This window comes from Leuresthes tenuis, unplaced genomic scaffold (assembly GCF_036924035.1).
Source record: "Leuresthes tenuis unplaced genomic scaffold, fLeuTen1.0.hap1 SCAF_15, whole genome shotgun sequence".
NCBI classification, from domain to species: Eukaryota; Metazoa; Chordata; class Actinopteri; order Atheriniformes; family Atherinopsidae; genus Leuresthes; species Leuresthes tenuis.
In genome coordinates, this window is record NW_027325369.1 from 16190123 (window position 1) to 16210274 (window position 20152).

At 42.2% G+C, this 20152-nt stretch overlaps 1 protein-coding gene across 1 annotated transcript in view; it reads right to left on the reverse strand.

The window, feature by feature from the left end:
- Positions 1-19867, reverse strand: part of plekhh1 (pleckstrin homology domain containing, family H (with MyTH4 domain) member 1) — a 32181-nt gene extending 12314 nt beyond the window's left edge. The window contains exons 1-9 of the mRNA XM_072365079.1: positions 19590-19867; positions 15371-15548; positions 5035-5097; positions 4078-4227; positions 3901-3984; positions 3521-3602; positions 2475-2657; positions 1372-2111; positions 968-1046 (exon numbers count right to left, since the gene is read on the reverse strand). Coding sequence (XP_072221180.1) covers positions 968-1046; positions 1372-2111; positions 2475-2657; positions 3521-3602; positions 3901-3984; positions 4078-4227; positions 5035-5097; positions 15371-15514 — 1525 coding nt within the window. The 5' untranslated portion in view covers positions 15515-15548; positions 19590-19867. The remainder of the gene's footprint in view (positions 1-967; positions 1047-1371; positions 2112-2474; positions 2658-3520; positions 3603-3900; positions 3985-4077; positions 4228-5034; positions 5098-15370; positions 15549-19589) is intronic.
- Positions 19868-20152: the final 285 nt, after the last annotated feature.

Consider the following 20152-nt stretch of genomic DNA (forward strand, 5'->3'; position numbering starts at 1 on the left):
ACACAACCCAGAGCATTTCCAACATGAGGCAAACAGCAACCAGTGTGGCCACAAGTGACATTAAGAGGAAAGAAAAAGCAGATGAGCCGAGAGGAATAATAATGCCAGTAAACAGGCTTTGCAAAGCTTGATTGAAAATGAGTGAAAAAGCGATCAATGTCCACAGAAAAATCCTTGAAAGACCTTTAGAAAGCCTTTTGAGACCACTTAAACGTAGAACCAGAAATTCTGGCACCTGGAAAAAAATGTAAAGGAATGAGGGGTGGCTAAATTATTTTAAAATACTTTTTTTGTTAAATAGTCTTAAGGCAAAACATTTATCAGTTTTGCAGAGATGACTGCTATTCTGGAAAAGATGCACCTTAAGGCAAAAACATGTCAGGAAGGACAATAAGCTGAGCAAGCTAAAACATATTCCACCACAGCAATTTGGCAGTGAGAATTCCAATAGTCAAAGATCTGTCAGACCTCACTGTCTGCATCCTGACAAAATGGATGATGTCGGGACAGAAAACAGAGCAGTAATTACACTCAGACGACGTCCCTTCATCATAGCTGATTAAAAAGCAGCCTCCACTCCCCCCCCCCCCCCCCCCCCAAACTCCCTTCCATTATATTCCATGGCTCTTAAAAGAAACAGAAGGGGAGGCTGAAAGCCTCCTGAAGAGGAGCCCACACCTGCACAGGTGTGTGGAGCCTCAGGCCGGAGGAAGTGACATCAAAAGCAGCAATGACAGATCCAAACAGGCCACACTCGCCCCCCACAGCAGCTTAAGCATCAGTTAAATGACATGCCTCTTCACAGCATTGACTGTTCTCCCACACAACAAACAACACCAACCAGGCTCATGACACACAGGCAGATGAATGAGCACACAAAGTTTACAAAAAGAAAATAAGTATTGGTTTTATTCTGTGCTGTAACATCAATGCAGAGATGAATGAGCGGATGATTCTCAGATTTCACCTCGTACGGGACCCTTCGCTCCAGTGCTGGCCTCTGATACTCTCATTCCTGACTTAGCCACAGCATAGATCCGACTCTCCTGCAGAGACCAATGCAATCAGAAATATTCCACATTTTGATCAATCTTTAGAGACATTGCTTGCAATTCTGACTTGTTTTTTGAATAAATATATAAATTAATCTTGTATAACAGCTCCTCCAAAAAATAACAACTTATATGGTTAATCTGCTCAAATGTGCAAGCTTAAAAACAACTATTAATAACCTTATTGTGAGATCTATCCCAACTACTTCTAGTCTAAGACCAGTAACTATTTCACTTTAAAATAAATAACCTACTGCTAATGCTTGCAATTGTTTTTCCCTTTCTGAAATAATACAGGAAGCATGCAGGTCTGTTATACCCAAGAGGGGAATCGATGCAAAGGAGGAGTTGGCGGCTTGAGAACTTCTGGATCCAACTGCTCCAGTTCTTCTGCAAGTCCCACAAAGGAGACCCCATCCCGTAACAGCTCCTCGGACTGTGGCCCCTCCACCACTCCATCCATGTTGTCCGGGAGCCCATCATCAATGTCTGTTTCTTCCACAAGCTGAGAGAAAGGCGAGGTGGTAGTGCCTGTGCTCTTCAGAGTAGAGGAAGCGGAGGATGGCGTCATGATGTCTATGTTAACGTTGAGGTGGTGGAGTCTGTCCAGGCTGGGCTGTGGCTGGCTGTAATGTTTCTTGACCAGCTGGATGCTGTCCCTGGGGGTAAGCGGAGTCCGTACTTTAGGTAAAGTCATGCTGGTGCCCGATTGGTGAACTAGAGGCTTGGGAGGATTGGGAAAGGGGTTGTTGGTGGAGGGGGAGCGGGATAGGAGTGGGCTTTTGGGTGTTATTCTGATGGTCGACTCTGGAGAGCTTGGGCCATGTGCAATCTCATAAGCAGAGGATGACGATGAAGAAGATGAGGATGAGTGAAGGCACTGAGAGCGAAACTTGCTGTTGAGCTCATCAGAGGAGTTGTCTCTGTCAGAGCACTCTGCCTGGCTCTGGGGACCCATGGAGCTGCTGGGACCCTCCCTGATCCGACCATAAGCGTCATGGGTTCCAAGGTTTCCGAGGCAGATTCCTTTTCTGACCAGCTCAGGAGTCTTTTTCACATCTGAGGAGAATTCATTTACAGTGATTACACCTGTGATAGCCTACACTTATTGGACAAAACAGAAATAATCACTAAAATTCTACAGCATGAGTTCATAATGAAAGCTTTGGGTATTTGGAACATATTAAAAAAATGGATCAATGCCGAGGATCATAAGATCATAATGAAGGTGTGATTTAACTTGATCCATTGCATGGTTTTGTCATAGAAGTAGTTCAAAGCTTTAGGTGCTTAAACAGCTGTTAATCAGCTTCTTGTTCCCTCCATTCTGACCGATCCTGTCTTGTCATGTGATCAATCTAGCTTGCATTGCTGCAAAAGCTTCCTGCTTCCCACTCCAGCATAGAATTAAGTGGAACACACCTGTTGGCAGGACCTTAATATTAGAGACGGCCCCGCGGAGACCTGTCTGCCTCCAGCTGTCATCTTGGGCAGGTGGCGTGCCAGGACAGCTGGGAGGAAACAGCGGGCTGCTGGGGACCAGGTGGGTATCCAGCACAGGGGAAGTGGCAGGAGTTCCACAGGATGCAGATTTCTCCAAGAGAGCTGGAAACAAAGACAGCCCCAGTAACCCCAGTCTTCTTTGAACCGAAGCCAGAGGAATATATTGACCAGCACGACACAAGTCTGTAGTTTACTACTAGTAACAGAACAGTCAAGTGAGGGACTAGATAGTGACCATAGTGTGAAACGGAAAAAAGTTGACTGTCGATCAAGCAGACAATGCTGAGGGATTTCATTCAGACACTGTATAAAGTGAACAATCTTTTTATTTTAGCAGCTGCCATCTTCAGTCTAAGAGCATTAGTCATGCTCATAAAACACAGCATATGAATGTAAAGAGACAACAGGAGGATGAGGTGACAGCCATAACAGAGAGACAGAAATTGCTTCATTGTTGTCCCCAGGAGCAGGTATGCTTACTGATTGTGCATTTCAGCTGAGAATCTTTATAGTCATACAATAATAAGCATCATGGGCCTAAATATAGGCTGAGAAATTACCTCAGGACAGTTCCGTTAATTAGCCATGTGGAGCGAATCCCTGGAATGTTTCTGCACTGCAGCAAATCACGCAAATCTTGTGTAACGTTTAAAGATGGTTCATGTAAAGAGGAGTCTGGAGTATAATGATACTTTGACTGCATGCACACTATGTTGCTTTCGTGGAATACTGCGATTCCATCAGTTTTGAACCTTAGATTCTGATCAATCAGCCAAACAGAGAATTAAAAAAAATAAATAAAAAAATCTCATCCATAATTTGAATTGTATATTTAGGAGAAAATAGCACAAAGACGCGACGTGTTCAATATGATGTCAGCGCACATTTTTAAAAAGCTACCAGATAACTAGATATAATTTTAAGGTTTCAAGTGAAGCATTCTAAACACACGGAGCAGTACTCACTCTGTAGTTTGTCTTGCAGCAGCATGATCTGCTCTGTCTGCTTTATGTTAGCCATTTTCAGCTGCTGGTTCTCCAGTTCCATCTGTAAGTGGAAGGTAGCGTTTTGATCAACTCGCTGTTGAGAAAGCACTAACTAGATACTTAATGTTTGATAGATACTTTCTTGTGGCCTGGAGTCACAGTTCTAAAGCTCAGTTTAAGAGATACATAGGTTGTCAGTAGATGTGAATTCATTAATCCTCAGACCGCTTGCCAAAAATAAAAAAAACTCAATACAAAGAGCTGTAAATTTGACATTTTTTTACCTTTAGCGTCTCTTGCTCCCACAGATAATGTTTCTTACTGCAGTGAGAGATGTATCTGCGCATGTCTCAGCTTACCTCTTTAAGCTTGAAGGTGACCCAGTCTTTAATTTTGGCAGCCTTCTCCTCGATGATCTTTGCCTCTTGCGCTCTGACCAAGATCTGCAAACAAAAAGTAGCTTTTATGAAATCCAACATACACTTCGTGCACATAAATGGGCATTTCTCTTCTTTATCTGATGCTTCTGTCCGCACCTGTTTTTCCAGCTGCATCTCTAATCTCTTTATTACGGCATCTTTTTCTTGAACCTGATTGGTCAGGTCTTGATACTTCCTGCACAACGAGCTCTCCGATTCACTGGTTTGTACGTTTGCAGACTTTAGCTTTTCTTCCATGACGTGGATCTGAAATACATAATTAGAGTGAGTGAATTCCCAAACCAGGACTAAAGACGAGAAGAAAACACTGAGGACAACATTTGCTAGCTCTGCTCTGAAGAGCTTTCTAAACCCTTAGGTATGTCGTGTTTTTAAAGAGAGGGCACCATTAAATTACCACCTACAGAAAACACCTGGAACAGCCAGTAATGACAGCAAATTGGTGATCAAAACTGACAGCAAGAGAGACGGAGTGTGTGCGATATGTATGAGGTCTCTAATCCTCAAACCACCGCTGCTATTGTTAAGTCTGCTTTTGATTTGATAAATCCCACGAAGCGATGAGAATTTGTCTTAGACAATGTGTTTTTCGAGAGCCTTCAACTATCCTTTTCGTGCACGCACTTTTTCCTTAATACAACTCATTGCATTTCATTCGGAGACAAAGTAAACAAATTTACGAATGGTCCTCAGCCAAAGTTTAATCAGGGTATCAAATGGGAAAAAAAAAACTATTATCCCTGCCTTTAAGAATGTTACTGTGATGTTTGCTTTTACAAGTAATAAAGTTGTTCTGCAAAGGTCTAGACAAAGTTTATTGGGGCATCAGTGTAAACAAGCTGACATTCTACCAACCCCGCTGGTTTTGATGAAAGCGTTCATGTCTATCACTCTGTTGATAAACTGGCTCGCGGACAAAGAAAAGACTGCTCTGCAGGATCTTCTTTAGGTGCGGTGCTACCACCACTTCAGACCCACATTAGATATAGCTGAATGATCCAAAACCATTCATATTTAGAATCTGCGTCAAACGAGTGAAGGGTTCCCTTCTACCTGTTTCTCAGCATTCTCGGCCCTCTGGTCAGCCTCCGTCACTCTCTGCTCCAGCTCCTGCATCTGGAATATATATACAAGATAGGAGTCGTGAAATTGGTTACAACATGAGTGACTTGTCTCTGTGTGGAATGTCTAAGAAATAAGCAGGAAGTAAGGGGCGAACGCAGGAAAGCTCTCAGTTAAAGGAGAATTCTCTCCTCTTCATATCCTGTAAAATACAAAAAATAAGAGGGGAAAAAAAAAGCAGATTAATGGAAATATGCATGAAGATCACATACTGATATATGTACACAGAACTCCCTTTGAAACAGGGGCAGCGAAAGACAAAAAAAGGATTTCAGGACTTCAGGATGATTCTATAGAGGACATCCTTGGATGGGCTCAGGAACAAGTCTGGAAACCATTGTCAGTGAAATTCTACCATTCAAAGAAATAAGTCTGGAAAAATGATCCTCTGGAGCAAAGTTTATTCAAGATGACCCGAGGAAAAGCAGAAAACGGTCCTGTGGTGTGACCAAAGGAAATTTAAAAACACGTGAAACTGACAGAAAATAATAGGAGAGAAAATATCTTGAAGTCCCTCAATCATGAGGAAGAATTCTGGAATCATGAGCCAAAAAAATAAAATAATACAAAGCCCAAAATAGGTATTTCTCCTTCAGGCTTTTATGACCTCTTGAATCCTTTGAAGCATTGATTTCACTAAAGCAAAAACAATGTTCCTAATCAATCGACTTTCAGATTTACCGTAAAGCAGTTGATAGTTCACCTTTGCGGGATGAAGCATTTTCATGTCCTTCTCTCTCTCTCTTTTTTTTTAAATTTCAACCATAACTTTTACCACATGTTGAGGCTCATTGAGACTTGGCATTGGGCTGATATATCTTTCCTGAAGAAAAGCTTTAACACTCTTTGCTCTGGGGCAAGACGCACACTTCAAACATCCTTTCAATAGATGGAATGAGGAAAGTTTTAAAAAAAAGTTGATGTCCACCTGTGCATTTACTGTAGAGGTAATGTCGTTTACTTGACTTCAACCCCATATCATCGATAACTGTGGATATTTGCTTGTTTTCATCTTTACGTTTCATTGGACCTGCACCAAAGAAAGGTTCCTGCATCTTCATTGAAAATCACTTTCATCCAAACATCCACAGTCCATAACTGCTTCTCTTTTAACATCCTCCAAGAGAGATAATTCCATATTCTTTTGCCAGGAGTCTGATAAATCCGAACAACAGACGGACATCCTGTAACCTGCTGTGATGAACAGTTTCATAGACCACCAAGCCAGAGGTCTGCCTACACAAACACACACAGATCCATGCAGAAACATTTTATCCCTCATGATCTCAACTGCCACTGAAAGACATTCATAAGATGAATGAAGAGAACTTCAGAAGAGCAACTGTTCTGGGAAAATGTTTCTGGTAATAAAATAAATAAAATAAAAATTTAAAATCAGATCCAATTAAGAGTTACCCTCTGGAAAAACAGATAACCGACTGTTTAATAAGGACTCTAAGCAGAAAGACATAAACATACTGAAGAAACCTCAGAGAGGCCCACAAAGGAGGGTGAACATCTTTCACGCTGCTACTGCTGGTTAAACAGCAGGGTGGTAGAAGAATGCTGGAGTGTGTGTGCACAAGTTTTTGCGTCATCTTTTGTGCAAGCATGCATACTCGTGCTTTCAAAGGCAAACACTGTCCATCATGCAAGTATGCACACATCTGCAAGTACCCTCTCAGCCAGCCGCTTGCTCTCTCACACACACTCACACACATATACAGGAGAGCACACACAAAACACACCTAAATGCTTGCACACGCACAAGTTCAACACAGGACGGCCTTCCTTGTGAGTTCAGTGACCCAGCTGAAAGGAGAACAAACATACTAATGGATTCACTCTGTTTGAGAGAAGCATGTGAATTTCTCCCATAATTTCTGTTCCCTTTTGCTTTCTCATCACTTCCACAAAGGCTCCCCGATTCCCAGAATTCAAAACACTCTCCTGCAGCCAGATTAAAACTCACTAAAGCCAGAGTGCAACTGCGGGGGGAGGCGTGGGTGCAGACCGATGGTTAGTGGTTGGATGACTCCTCATCCCGAGGGGTCAAAAGCCTTCATCGTGAGTCAAAGGCTTCGGCAAGCTTCAGCCAGAAAAAGAGCAAAACAGAACGCATCCTCCACTTGTGTATTTAAAAACAGAAGCAGCCGATGCTTAAGATGAATGAAAACGTACCTCAGCGCTCACAAAGTCAGATAGATAATCAGGAGTTCAGATAAGAGGAGGTCATTATTGGAGTCTGAACAGCTGCCACATCCTTTTTAGAAGTCAGAAAGCGGTAGATGGATATGAGATCAAAGTAGGAGCGAGCCAACGCAGTTTGTGCAAAACTGTAACAGAAGCCTGTGCAGAGATGATACACGTGTACAGCTCTAGGATGAGAGAAATAACATTTATTTCACTAAAACATAGTAAAGTAGCAGGCCAAAGATCAGAGCAGAAGGTTTTCCACTCTCTCAAATTAACACTAAATTTGAAGGGATTTTAAATATTTCTGCTGTGATCTTTGCAAGAAGGATTTGACACCGAGGTTCAGTTTGTTGAAGGACAAACTGCAGCGATGCCAGAACTGCTGAAGCTTTGATCCAAATCAAGCAAGAAAATTAGTCAATTATGTAAAAGGAGAAGAGCATAACGCATTTGTATGTAGGAGTGCTTTATGCGGGATCCCTTTTCAACACCACCTGTCGCATAACAAAACACTATAAAACAGTTTTTTCCATATTTCTTACTGTAGCAATGATGAAAAATAAATGATCATGTATTCAGATGGTTCATCTGAAGGCAAAAATCTAACTTATATGCCTTTAAAATATGTATAGACTGTGTAAGCTAGCGATAACATCAAATCTCCATGTCCAGCGCCTGAGTGGCTGAGCAGGCGTGAGACAACTATGTCAGCTATCCAGCATCTGTTTGGTCCACAGTACGGCACACTAGCCTCTGCTGCTAAGACCGCTCAAAGTGGTTGAGATGGGGGGGGGGTCATGTTTCCTAGCTGCATAAATCTGCTGAAATAGTATATTTTTTCCAAACAGAACCACTAAAATTAGCATTTTATTAATTCAGCAAATACCATCTGTGTAGCAGGGTCATGATACACACCTTTCTCCAGTTAGAAGCTACAGTGGATGGAAGTTATATACCTGTCACAAGTAGTTAGTAGAAAACCAACCAACCATTTTAAGACCCTTTTCTTTGTTCTAATATCATTTTAAATGCATATGCCTGTGGCTGAGAGTCAAATACATTCTGATTAACTTGGAAAGTAGCTTTGAGATGGAATAAAACTTTATGTCAAATTAGCAGACATTACTTATGCCAGACATGTGCCCAGTAACAGAAAAAAATTAGAAAAAGATTAGTGCCAAATCTCCAATTTTGTTTTTCAGTATAATATCGAGGGAGGGAGGTCGATGTTCCTCTTCCCCCCCCCTCGAGTTTGAATTTCAGTTGAACTGATAGCAGCCAGAGAGGTGGAGATAAGATGAAAGATCATCTGTTCTATAAACAGCCAACAGATCTAAATATCCACTCACTGTGTGCGAGTCTACAATCTGATCCCACAGACTGCATTTCAAGCCCAGAAGCTTGAGAACTTAAAACAGCAAGTTTATTTTTCTCCAGGTTTCTGTGCTCAGAATCTGAAAATCTGGAGGTTAAAACTGTCCTGGTCTTCACTTCTCTGTTCAGTGGGAACTCTCAACACAAAGAGCATAAAAAAAAATAAAAAAAATCAATAGTAGAGAAAGAATCTGAACGGAGAAGTCATCCGGAATTGATTTAATTGTGAAATATCCATTTACAACCTCTAAAGTTTAATCATTACCCTTTTATACACAGCTGATAGTTAGTCATTGTTTAATCAGTTTAATCAGTAAACCCCTTTTCAAACGGGAGATGACCACCATCCAAACACCACTTCCAGTGACCCACAACGGCCTTTTGATTAAGCCTCAGTAATAATCTACCAAATCAAATTTTTCCACGAAAAAACCCATAGACATGGAGCAAAGTGTGCTGCCTTTTAAAGGCAAAATGACAAAAACGTACATGAAACCAACTCGCTCGTGTCCCCAAGACAGTTAAACACAAACCATAAACAGACGACACAAACCCTTGAGACCAAACACAGATTTTTGCTGTTCAACTAGTAAAAAGAAGGTAATCCAAATAAGTCTCCTCATGAAAACAAATGTTGATACACACCAGAGTGAATCTATACAAGTCATAGCAGTGCTCCTCGGGCCATGTGAAGCTTATGGTAGAGATTAATCCAATTAGTCTAGAATTCAATTTGCCAAGTAAAGAAAGGAAACCTTGAAGTGGGAATACCATCCAATTTAGAAATTCCTCCCAATGAGGTATTCCTATATTCTGGGACGGCTCTGTAAAAAAAGTCTAACTCTACACTGTCTGGATTTCTTGTTTCAACAAAGATTCTCGTATCGGTCTGCTCTTCTATGTTCCTCTGGAGAAGAATGTTCGAGCTTTCTCAGTCCGTTTCTGGCCAAAAAGGGTTTCTGAAGCTTTTAGAAGTCTTTATCCTTGAACCTCTCCCTTAAACTGATTTTAAAAAATCGTTTGTTAATACGCCAACAGTGCAACTGTTGGTCCAGACTGGAAAATCTCTCGGTAGTTGTTCTAATTCGTGCCACGATGATTAGTTCAAATCAGGGAGATTAGAACTAATACACAAGCAGGCAGATAACATTTGAGTTTGATTCAAACTGTTTTACAACAACTGGATGAATAATACTGGTGCACATTTTCACATTTATCCTCAGCGTTACAGGCCCTCTCGGTAGTCTATTTTAGAAAACACTTAATCCTCCTACTGCAGAAGCTCAGTCATCGCACTCCTTCGGTAGGGATTCAGCCAAAACACACATGAGACTGAACATAAATGATCGGCATCATGTTGAAAAATGAGGCAACTACAGCTACATTGTTATTAGGACTATAAAATACATGTATTACAGTCACAATATAGTGCTCTCCAGTGTGGGCATTGCACTAAAACCGAGTAGAAATAGGTGCTGCGATCCAAGACTTTAAGTTTGACTAATGTTATGTCCTTCCTGGGACATAATGTTATCATGAGAGAATCCATCTTGCAACAGTTTAAAGTATGCCTTCAATAATAGGAGCTACAAGTTTTGAGTTTTAAGCCCAACGACAGTCAGTGGCTGCTCTTTGCTTTAGAAAACTGGGGAGCGTTTCTTTACTGGCAGAAGAACAAACACTGAAAGCCTTTCTCGGAAATAAAAACAGATGATTTCACTTTTCTCTAAATTAGCTTAGACAAGAGTTTAATTCACCAATTACCCTGACAGCTCGTTTGTTTATCTGACAGGTTAACGTTTGCTTGATTAACAGTGGAAGTTCATCTTAATGTATGCACATCTGTATGAGCAGCTGTGTTTCATTTGTATCATCATATTGTTTCGAGCATTACAATGCAGGACCCAATCACAGCCTAGCTTTAGCTTTCAGACAGATGGCTATTTTTGACTCTAGAACATTTTAGTATATAAAAGAGTTTGTGGTTGACTCCATGATTGCAGGGTGTCTAGGTCCTGTGGCTGTAAAACAAGCAAAATGATCACCCCTCCACCACCATGCTTGACAGCTGATATGAGGCGTTTATGCAGATCTGCTGCATTGTTACGACCAAACATCTCCACTTTGGTGTTGTCTGTCCTAGGGTCATTGTTCCAGAATTCTTGAGGTTTGCTCAGATGCAACAATGCACACCTAAGCCGTTCTGCCACATTCTTTTTAGAGAAAGGAGGCTTTCTCCTAGTACCCCCTTCATCAGATGACAAGATGCATCGAGATGCAGACGTGCAAGATTAAACTGATACACAAAATGTCAAAAATGGATTTTCGTAAATGCTAACTGATAACGCATCGTTGACGAACCTGAAAAAGCGGAAGTAAAGCGCCTTGACAGCCTGCACAAGATGGTTGAGTGAGAGGTATAGCAGGCACCGTCTGTATGAAAAACTGACCACATGGAAGCACACTGGGCTGTAGTTGATGACAACCAACAGACCACTCAGCAAGGGACCTCAAAGCCTTATCCCAACTTGGAAAGGGCAAAGCAAAATACAAACTACTGCAGCTTTTAATGCCAAGAATTTGCATCTGTATTCAGTCTTAGAAATGGGCCTTTTGGGCTATGTTGCAAGCTTTGGAGTCAAGATACGCCGTTCATCTCTAAAGAGATTCCCACGATCTACAATGAGACCTAAACCGAAGTCATGGAGGTATTTTTAAAAGCAAGTAGGAGCGTTCGAACATGTGATGCCCAGAATCTTATGTCCCTGTAACTCTGCACTTTATTACAGATTACTGGCAGGTAGCTTCTCATGTGCTCCAAACAAGAGCGATGAATGACTGATTATATTGCTCTTTTCACATGACAGCAGGATGTTGGAAAGATGTCCATCTGTCTGCATTCATTTACTACAACTGTGCTGCTATGGGCACACTTTTCTTTTCCTGTTAGCGTTGTGTTACACACACCTGAATGCTCACAATAAGCAAATTGTCAAAACTTCGGCTTCAATAGAAGTTCTCACGCTCGTTGGTCATCAATTAATCAAATGCATTTGATTAGTAGCATCTGGCTGCTCCTTATCCTCTTAATTCCTATGGAAAAAGTAAGGTTTGTGCTTTGTTTTTCCACACACACACACACACACACACACACACACACACTGCTTCTGCAGTTTGGATTAGTTTAGGTTTAAAAGAAAAATATTGATATTGATGTAATATGTCACGTGTTGTTAATTGTCAGACCTATAAAAAAAAAAAAAAAGGTCAGGTGATTTCTTGAGACTTGGAATATTTAACATTTTGTCTCGCTTCATTATCCTATAATGGTTTTTACAAATGTTGCATCACTTTTCTACAGGCCAACTGGTGCCTGTCATACGCGTTTCCAGCCTACAGCGGAAACTGAAATGCATTCCTAAACGCAGTTACTGTCCTGTTCTATTCCTCACCAGGCAAATGGGGCATCTCCTTCTCTCCTTCGCTCATCTCTCTGACTCACAGTCAGACGCTGGAGATAAATGCCATGTCAAAGGCAACCACATCAACTTTTTTTTTTTCCCCCCTTCATGTTTTTCCATACCAAAGTGGGTCAATGCGTAAAACACTCCTAACTTGGCAAGAGGGGAGATGAAGAGCATGAAGCAGTCTTTCCAAACAGCAATAACATGACGGAATGGTAGTCACTCGGCACCCCTGCCCCCCTCATCCAAAAAAAAAAAAAAAAACAACTCAGAAAAACGCACTCAGCTGCACGGGCCTCCACTTAAACAGCACTCTGTGTTTGTGTTAGTGTACAGTATAATGTGTACAGTACAGTTTATTTATAAGGCAAGGAGTAAAAGATTTACGAGTCTTTAAAAAGTGTTGATAGTAACATGGCCAAAAACAACATTTGACGATAAATGTGCATGTTTTTGTAAGAGGGGGGGTGATTAGTCCATTTTGAATGAAGAAATCTCTTATTCTGGCATCATGGCTGAAATGAAAACGTATTGAATATGAAGTCAACACTCAACATAAAGAGTATGTCTGCTCATGTTTGCAAGCTGATACCAATTTGTAATAAGGCAATGTTGTCACCAACTACTTTATTAGCAGTAGTTAATAATCCATCTAACATGGATGTTACCACATAACTAGATGTAAATAAGCCCAATACTGAACACATTTACATTTCTGAGAAAATTGAGGATAATTTTAATCGTGGAATAAGAAAAATAAAAACGTGTTTACTCTTAAGCCCTCTGCAGACAGCACATAAAGAACAACACATAAACGATTATGTCCGCTTGTGAAACCCAGAGAATTCAGTAATTAAAACATAAATCGCCTCTGTGGTTCAGACACACCCCTCGTCAGTGAAGGAGGGAGTTACGGTGCATACACATTATTTTCTATACACTATTGTGATATTTGGTAACAACAATAATCTATGACAGGCTGATGGAGATAGCCAGGTTAAGGAGTATCATCATCCAATAAGATTTTAGCAAAAGAGATAGTTCACCGATAACGTTCCCACACTTTCTAAATTCTACACATTTGTGCATGCAGCATGGAGTCTCAAAGAGGAGCTGGAAGCCTTACAGGACCTGACATAGGACACAGCAAGGAGTCGTCCTGCTCTTATCAGTCACAGGGTTGTGTTTGGACTGTAAACATCCTGCTGAATGAACCACTCGACTGCTCTGGAATTAGAGACGATACAAACAGTGAAGCACTATGACAAAACCAACCCGAAGCCATTTGGATGGATAGAAGAGAGAAAGAAAATAGTCCTCATTAATCGACAAAAGTCAAGATAGGAAAATAGGTTTATGCTGCTAAAGACAATTTTATCTCCAATAGAAACACTTCCACTCTTTTAGCAACAACTCTTCAGAATATAAGTAAATATCCTGATGACAGCTGATTACTTTCCAAAGTGTCTGGTAGTCCGTCTGGTAGCTGTACAACAACCACAATTTTACAAGCACTTGGCAGGAGGCTGGTGGTTATTTCCCGAACTTGAGGGAAAGCACCAGAAGCGATGAGTAAGTGTTAAATATTCCCATTGCCAGAAACTATAGCCAACATCTGATGACACACGATGATTGGACCAAGCATTTACCAGATATGTCAGGCAATCTCATCCGTTTTCACTCACGCAATTCCACACAGTCACCCACATCAGTATTTCAAACTGATCTATGTGCTGTAATTGTCTCCTTGTGCAAAATGTATGACGCATGAAAACATTGTCAGATCACGATTAACATCTAGCAGCATGTCATATTTTCCAGATGAAAGTGGCGTGACATGTTTAAATCTAATTTCCACAATAGTGTTATTTTTCAAAAAGCCACATATTCAGTTCATAATAGAATATTCATGCTACATGAAGTCATACTCCCGAGTTCAAACATGTGACATATTCTGTGGCGCTGCTAAGCCGAACAAAAGACAGTCACATTCAGAATCAAAGTCCAATATTTTTGTTAAACCTCAATCTCACATACAAATGGGTCTGAACTTTGTTACCTAACAATTTTTAATTTGCTTGTTGGCATTCTAAAGTTATCCATAACGGCTGATACTGGTTAGTTTTTGCTCAGTTGCCAGTGAAATGCTAGCATGCTACACATTTTGCAGATAGGCTCTCAGTTGGCAAACGATTAGTTCACATGAATGATCGTCTGTTAACACAACATTATGCGGTTGAAAAAAAAAAAAACACATTTCTCTGGTTTCTCTCTTCAGGGGAGCCAGTGTTACTTGTCTTCTTGGTTTTGCTTCCAGTTCGCGATTACTTCTCCGTTTTTAGAGCCATGCATAAATTAGCCTCCAACACCATCTTCTGACGACACTTTGGATTCTAGTTTATTCAGTCCAAACCAGGTAATAGAGCCTTCCTTGAACTAATTCTTCTATTTGGCAATATTTTAAATGTTCACAACAAAATCCTTTAAAAAGACGCACTGCGAATGTGTCTCAGCAAGATTTCTGTTTACTTATTGGTTGTTATATTTTGCTTTTGTCCTCAGATGCCATTTGGTTGGATTTATGCACCAGAACTACTTGGTTAGGATTAGGAAAAAGTTGAAAGATTTCCACAAAACATTTCAAAATCCTGCATGAGTTCCAAAGCATGGAGCGACACCTGGGTTTGTTAGGTAGCTTCTTCAGGCAGCTACACCTACCTGCTCTCGGTTTTAAACATTTACCAGCAACATTTTGCAGTTTGCAGCATTCGTTTCTCATTTCATGTGGAGAATACACAGCAAGCTGCTGATCAGGAAGCCCAGCAGATCAGTGAGTATTCATGATGAGGGGATTTGTGCACCGATGTAAAAGTTACATCATACTTTTTTCAGTTGACCTGAGAAATAGAAACATCTAAATATGTTGTTTTGATATAGACACAGTAAGATAAGAAGAAAAAGAACATGCAAGAGCCTCATCTGCCATTCTTAACGCGCTGTGAACAAAGCACGGTGGTTTCAGTTGTGCACTTTTTGCATAATGTTCTGCGCTCTCTGCACTCTACTCAGATGCCACTACATTTCCAGCTGAGAGAGCAAATATCCAGCCGAGAATCTCCAGCTGTGTCCAGATCAAACTGTCCGCACATTCTCCAAAAAGTCTCTGGTGTTCCTGATTGAGGAAACCTAAAACCTTTGTTTGCTATACCGCTCCTGACGCTTTTCAATCTCACCTTTTCTGCTAGCAGCTCTCGGATTTTCCCCGCCTGTAGCCGGAACCTCAGCAGCTGCAACTCCAGAGCGATGCAGCGTTTCTGCCAGTCCACATTGGCTGTTCCTACGTCTCCTGCTCCGCTGCTCTCCAACACGTCAGCCATGGTGAGGATTCGGGCCTTTGCCTCTGGACTCAGACTAGACAGTAGGTCAGAAAAAAAAAAAAAGTAAACTTTATGCTCATGTGGTCTGACTGTTTTGTTAAGAATGAATTGTTTCAACCTGAAAAGTCCTGAAATGATATTTCCTAGAGTAGTTAGGCCTCTGTTTTCATTTACAGCACAAGAAGAAAGAAAAAAAAAGAAGCGATTTAACATCTAAAATCCACTTGGCTGACCGCACTTCCCATGATTCACAAAGGAAATGCGAGCATAAGCAAAACACCAATAATGACTCAACAATGACACGACTTTAATGAAAGTTTCTCTCCTTTTCTGTGTTGCTAAGTGACATTTTAACAAAATAAACATTTATACATATACATGTTATGTACAAAGAAACAAGCGGATTACCACAGCCTGAATCTTCCTTTTCCCTTTCATCTACCATCTCCCCACATGCCCACACACACACACACAGAACAAAACCTCAGCAGGGAGGCTCTATCAGTGGGGGAGCTGGTTCATATGTGTAGGCTCCCAGGCCTGCCAGCCACAAAGCAGGTCAGCTCTGCATTTTAGCCCAATTACCTACTAACCCAATCCCCTGCTCTCTGCCCCCTCCCCACCCACAAGTCCCTGGCCATCCAATCCCTTCTTAATTACAAGGAAGGAGCGAAATGGGATCCTGCACAGGACAATAGTGTCTTTCTGCATGACAGTCCCATCACAGCTAGAGAGGGGGGCCGTCAGCTCGCCTCAGCAGAGAAAGGAGGAAAGAATGTGTGACAATGAATGGGCCAAGTGCTGAATGTGGGAAACTGGGGCGCTGAAGTTATTTTTACCTGAGGTGCACTCAATAGTGGACTCTATTCTCTCAGGAAATATACGGTGAAAGACGTACAGTGTAAACTGGTAACAAATGAGCATGATGCTGATATTGAGCTGTCAAAATGAAGCCAAAATGAATTTCAGAGACTGTAGAAGGGTTTATTTTTCAGATAGGAATCAAAGTGCAGCCAGACAGCGTCAGCAAAACAGCAGCCGTTCAAAGTCCAGCAACTATAAGTGCACCATAGTCCTCCCTACAATTAGCATGCTCATAAATACAGGCCTAGCAAACAAATTACAGAAGTCATGCTGCGGAGGTTTCACCAGAAAACCGCTATAGCCAGACTGGACAGCCAAGGTCCAACTACAGACATCGTCCGTCTCTCTGGGGCAAAATCGGGGGTATGAAGGTCAAGCAAAGCTGGATGGAAGAGGGAAGATAGGCCAGCTTGAATGAGCCCTTCAGGGTCACACTGTGGCAAGCTGGAAGAGAGGAGGCCAAGCTTTCCTCATGGAACTGAAACAGCTGAGTGTATACAAGCCATTTGCTGGTAAAACACGCTTAGCACTGCAATGCTAATTCTACCCAAGTCAATTCCTTTAGCACTCTTAGCTTGTTGGGCACAGGGAGCTTAGTTCATAGTAACTGTACCAGGGAGTCATTTGATTGATCTCAAAGAGTAAAGCTGTGAGGCAATAAGGCAACAAAGATTACAGTTGGTTCTGCATTACCTCACATCACCAGTGTGTCGGCAGTGAAGTGATGCTCATGAAGTGTGGGAGTAACACAAACTCCCACAACAAAAATTAAACCAAACTATTTTTCTTCTTTTGCTGGAGAACGCTCCATTGGACTAAGTATTTACAGAAACGAGTATAATATACACTATAATCTAATAGATACTATTCTCCTCCGCGCCGTCTCTCCTGGTGTCTTTTTGACATGTGCCAGTGCTGGAAACATTCAGGTGTCAGGAGAAACTACCAAACATCAGCATTGGTAGAGCAATGTTGGTTAACGCTTGGGCCACCCAGAATGTAGAGAGGTGGCCCAGAATTGGGAGTCCTCTCCTGGACTGAAAGACAGATGTGACAGACCTGAAAGCTTCTCTACTTCCAATCAGCTGCAGGAGCTCGCACACAGCCACGGCCAGAGCAAACACTGGGAAAGAGGACCGAATGGAAACGCCACAGCAACGATCCCAGCAGGATAGTTTCTACGGCTGCCCCTACGGACGAGCGATTTCCACTGACTACTGACAGCTTTAGACTGCATTATTCCTCAAAGTGAGTGAGATTTGGTATCCAGCAGGGAGAGATTTTTATTCAAAGCCTGAAAGCTATCACAGATTGCAATAAAATAGTTTGGATGGGACGTTGTGCAACGATTCTCTCCGGCTTTGTGACTTCGCCTTTGCTTCCTCGCACAGAGGAGGACGGAGGTTGCGAGGTGCCAAACGGAGGTCGGATGGAGCACATGTGCGAGTCTCAAGTCACTCCTTCCATTGACTGGAACCTCCTCAATCAAGACCTATTCAAAACTCACTCGGCAGACAGTCACAACTCTCCAGCGCTCGCTTACCAGAGCACAGACAGGCACAGATGGAGATAAAGAGAAATAGATTGAAAACAGACACACGTGCACGCAGACACACACACACCCTCACACACTGACACACTGCTGAGCATGCAGCTGTGGTGATGTAAGTGATTAGGTGGTTCAGTGATATCATCCCCACCAGACATTTTAAATCCCCACTGCTGTTGTCTCTGCTGAGGTCCAACTTGGCCTCCCAGTGTTTTGGAAAATGAAAAAGAGAGCACAGGAGCGCGTGCGTAAATCTGGGTCAGTCGCTGCAGACTCGTGTCAGTGTGGCAGATCTCAGTTTCTACACAAGGTGACACAGACAAATCATCTGAGAGCACAGGGACTCAAGTATGCACGCGTTCAATGTTGCCTAATCTTCTCCGCTGTGGCCACACGTGTTTAACAAAGGGGGGCACCTCTGTCGACTCTCGCCCAGTCAAGTCGGCCTAAACGCTTTTGTTTAGATTAGTGGCATTTTACAGCTGCAGCTCAGACTGTACTCCTGCAAATAAAGGGGGAGCATCTCCAGTGCAGCTTCTTCACCTCGGACCCTATCTGTGCAAAATGAAGAATTTAAAAAGGATAACTTCATAAAAACAGGTTCAGTTTTTAAAAAGAAAAATCTGATGTTTACCCCCCCCTTTGCTGTCTTACAATAATTCAGATTACAAATTTAATATTAACTGACATTTACTTCATTTGTGCATTTAAAAGAGTGTAAAGCTCAAAGGAAGTTGTCGGACTGCAGGACACCTCATCTTTATCCTACCCACGTTTACCTTCTTATCTGCCTCTTCTTTCACTTTCTCTCCTCCTGCACTCCTTCCCACTCCTCCTGCAGCACCTTTCCCACCCTCCCTTCTTTCCTCCACATCCTCTCCACCTCTAACCTTTGCCAGGAAAGCAAACCTGCTGCTCTCTCCTTGGGCAAGCTAATGACAGGCCTTAGCACACTGACCACAGTCATTATCAGTCTCAGCTTTAAACACAGGGCCTGACATTCCTCTGCACTGAGGTGTAAACATCTACCTCTGCAACTATCCTGTCCTCTAAACACACTTTCAAGTCTTGGCTTTCTAGTAGCAGCACTGCAGGGCATGGAGAGAGGCTTTGTTTCTCAAAGACACTCTTAACCATACAGTCCAAGACAGAATATACCTTATATGCTCTCAGTATGGGAACAGTCTCTAAAACGTCACAGAACATAGCTCAAGCTGATGGATGTACTATTATTATTTGTCCACGTGGACCTAAAAGACGAGGGGAAAAGAAAGAAAAAAAAAGGGGGAAATGATGCACGTTTCCTATTCTTGCTTAACATGCTGGCTTGGTGTTGCTTTAACGGTTTTAAGAGCTACGCCAAGGGCACACAGTGGTCAACGTTTTGCACGAATAAGGCCACAAGGAACAGGTGTGCGCACTGCAAAGCAGCAACCATAAACCGTCAGTCAGCAAAAAAAAAAAAAAAGTTCAGGCACACATCTCTCAAAATACACAGCAGCACCGGCGTCTTTTGTCTCCAACAGCCTCCAGAGAGCGGGTTTAACGTGTCCTTCTGCGCGTCCCGTTAAATTCAGCGAGTGACCGGACAGAATATGACAAGTCAAACACAAACCACTCTCTGTGATTTTCCTCCACAACAAACCCCTTGAGCGGCTTTACCTTGTGACTTTGTTGTGTTATCCCCCTCTGTGTCGGGTTTCTGCGCTCACGGGCACCTTCCCCGGTAAATCGCTGCAATTCGGCTCATAACTTCTCCTTCACGTTGTCATTCCGTCGCTCTTTTTACTCATTCATTTCTTATCAGTGCTTTCACGCGCTGCGCTGGTGAGTCCTGCTGCTGTCCGTCGCTTTCTTTGGAGCCTCCAGTGAAACTCACTCAAAGCTCCATTCAACAGACTCATCCCATTTCCCTTTAAAGGGTCGAATGCAGGATCAAATTTCTCTAAGAGTCAGGCCCCCTCGTGCGCAGGAGCTGCTCAGGATATTTCATTAAGGCAGCCCGGGTTTTCCCTTAAAGATCTAAGCACACACTGGTTAAACTGAAGGAGGAAAAAGTTGCTTTTATTAGGTGGCTTATTGGAGAGGTGATTAAATGGCCTTTTAATACATCAAGAGAGTCTGGGGACAAGCTCTATCATCTGAGAAAAGCGAATGTTTGTACAAAATGGCATGGCAATTAAGAGTGTTCCAGGTTTTCTGTCATTGTGTTGGACCCAGTGTCC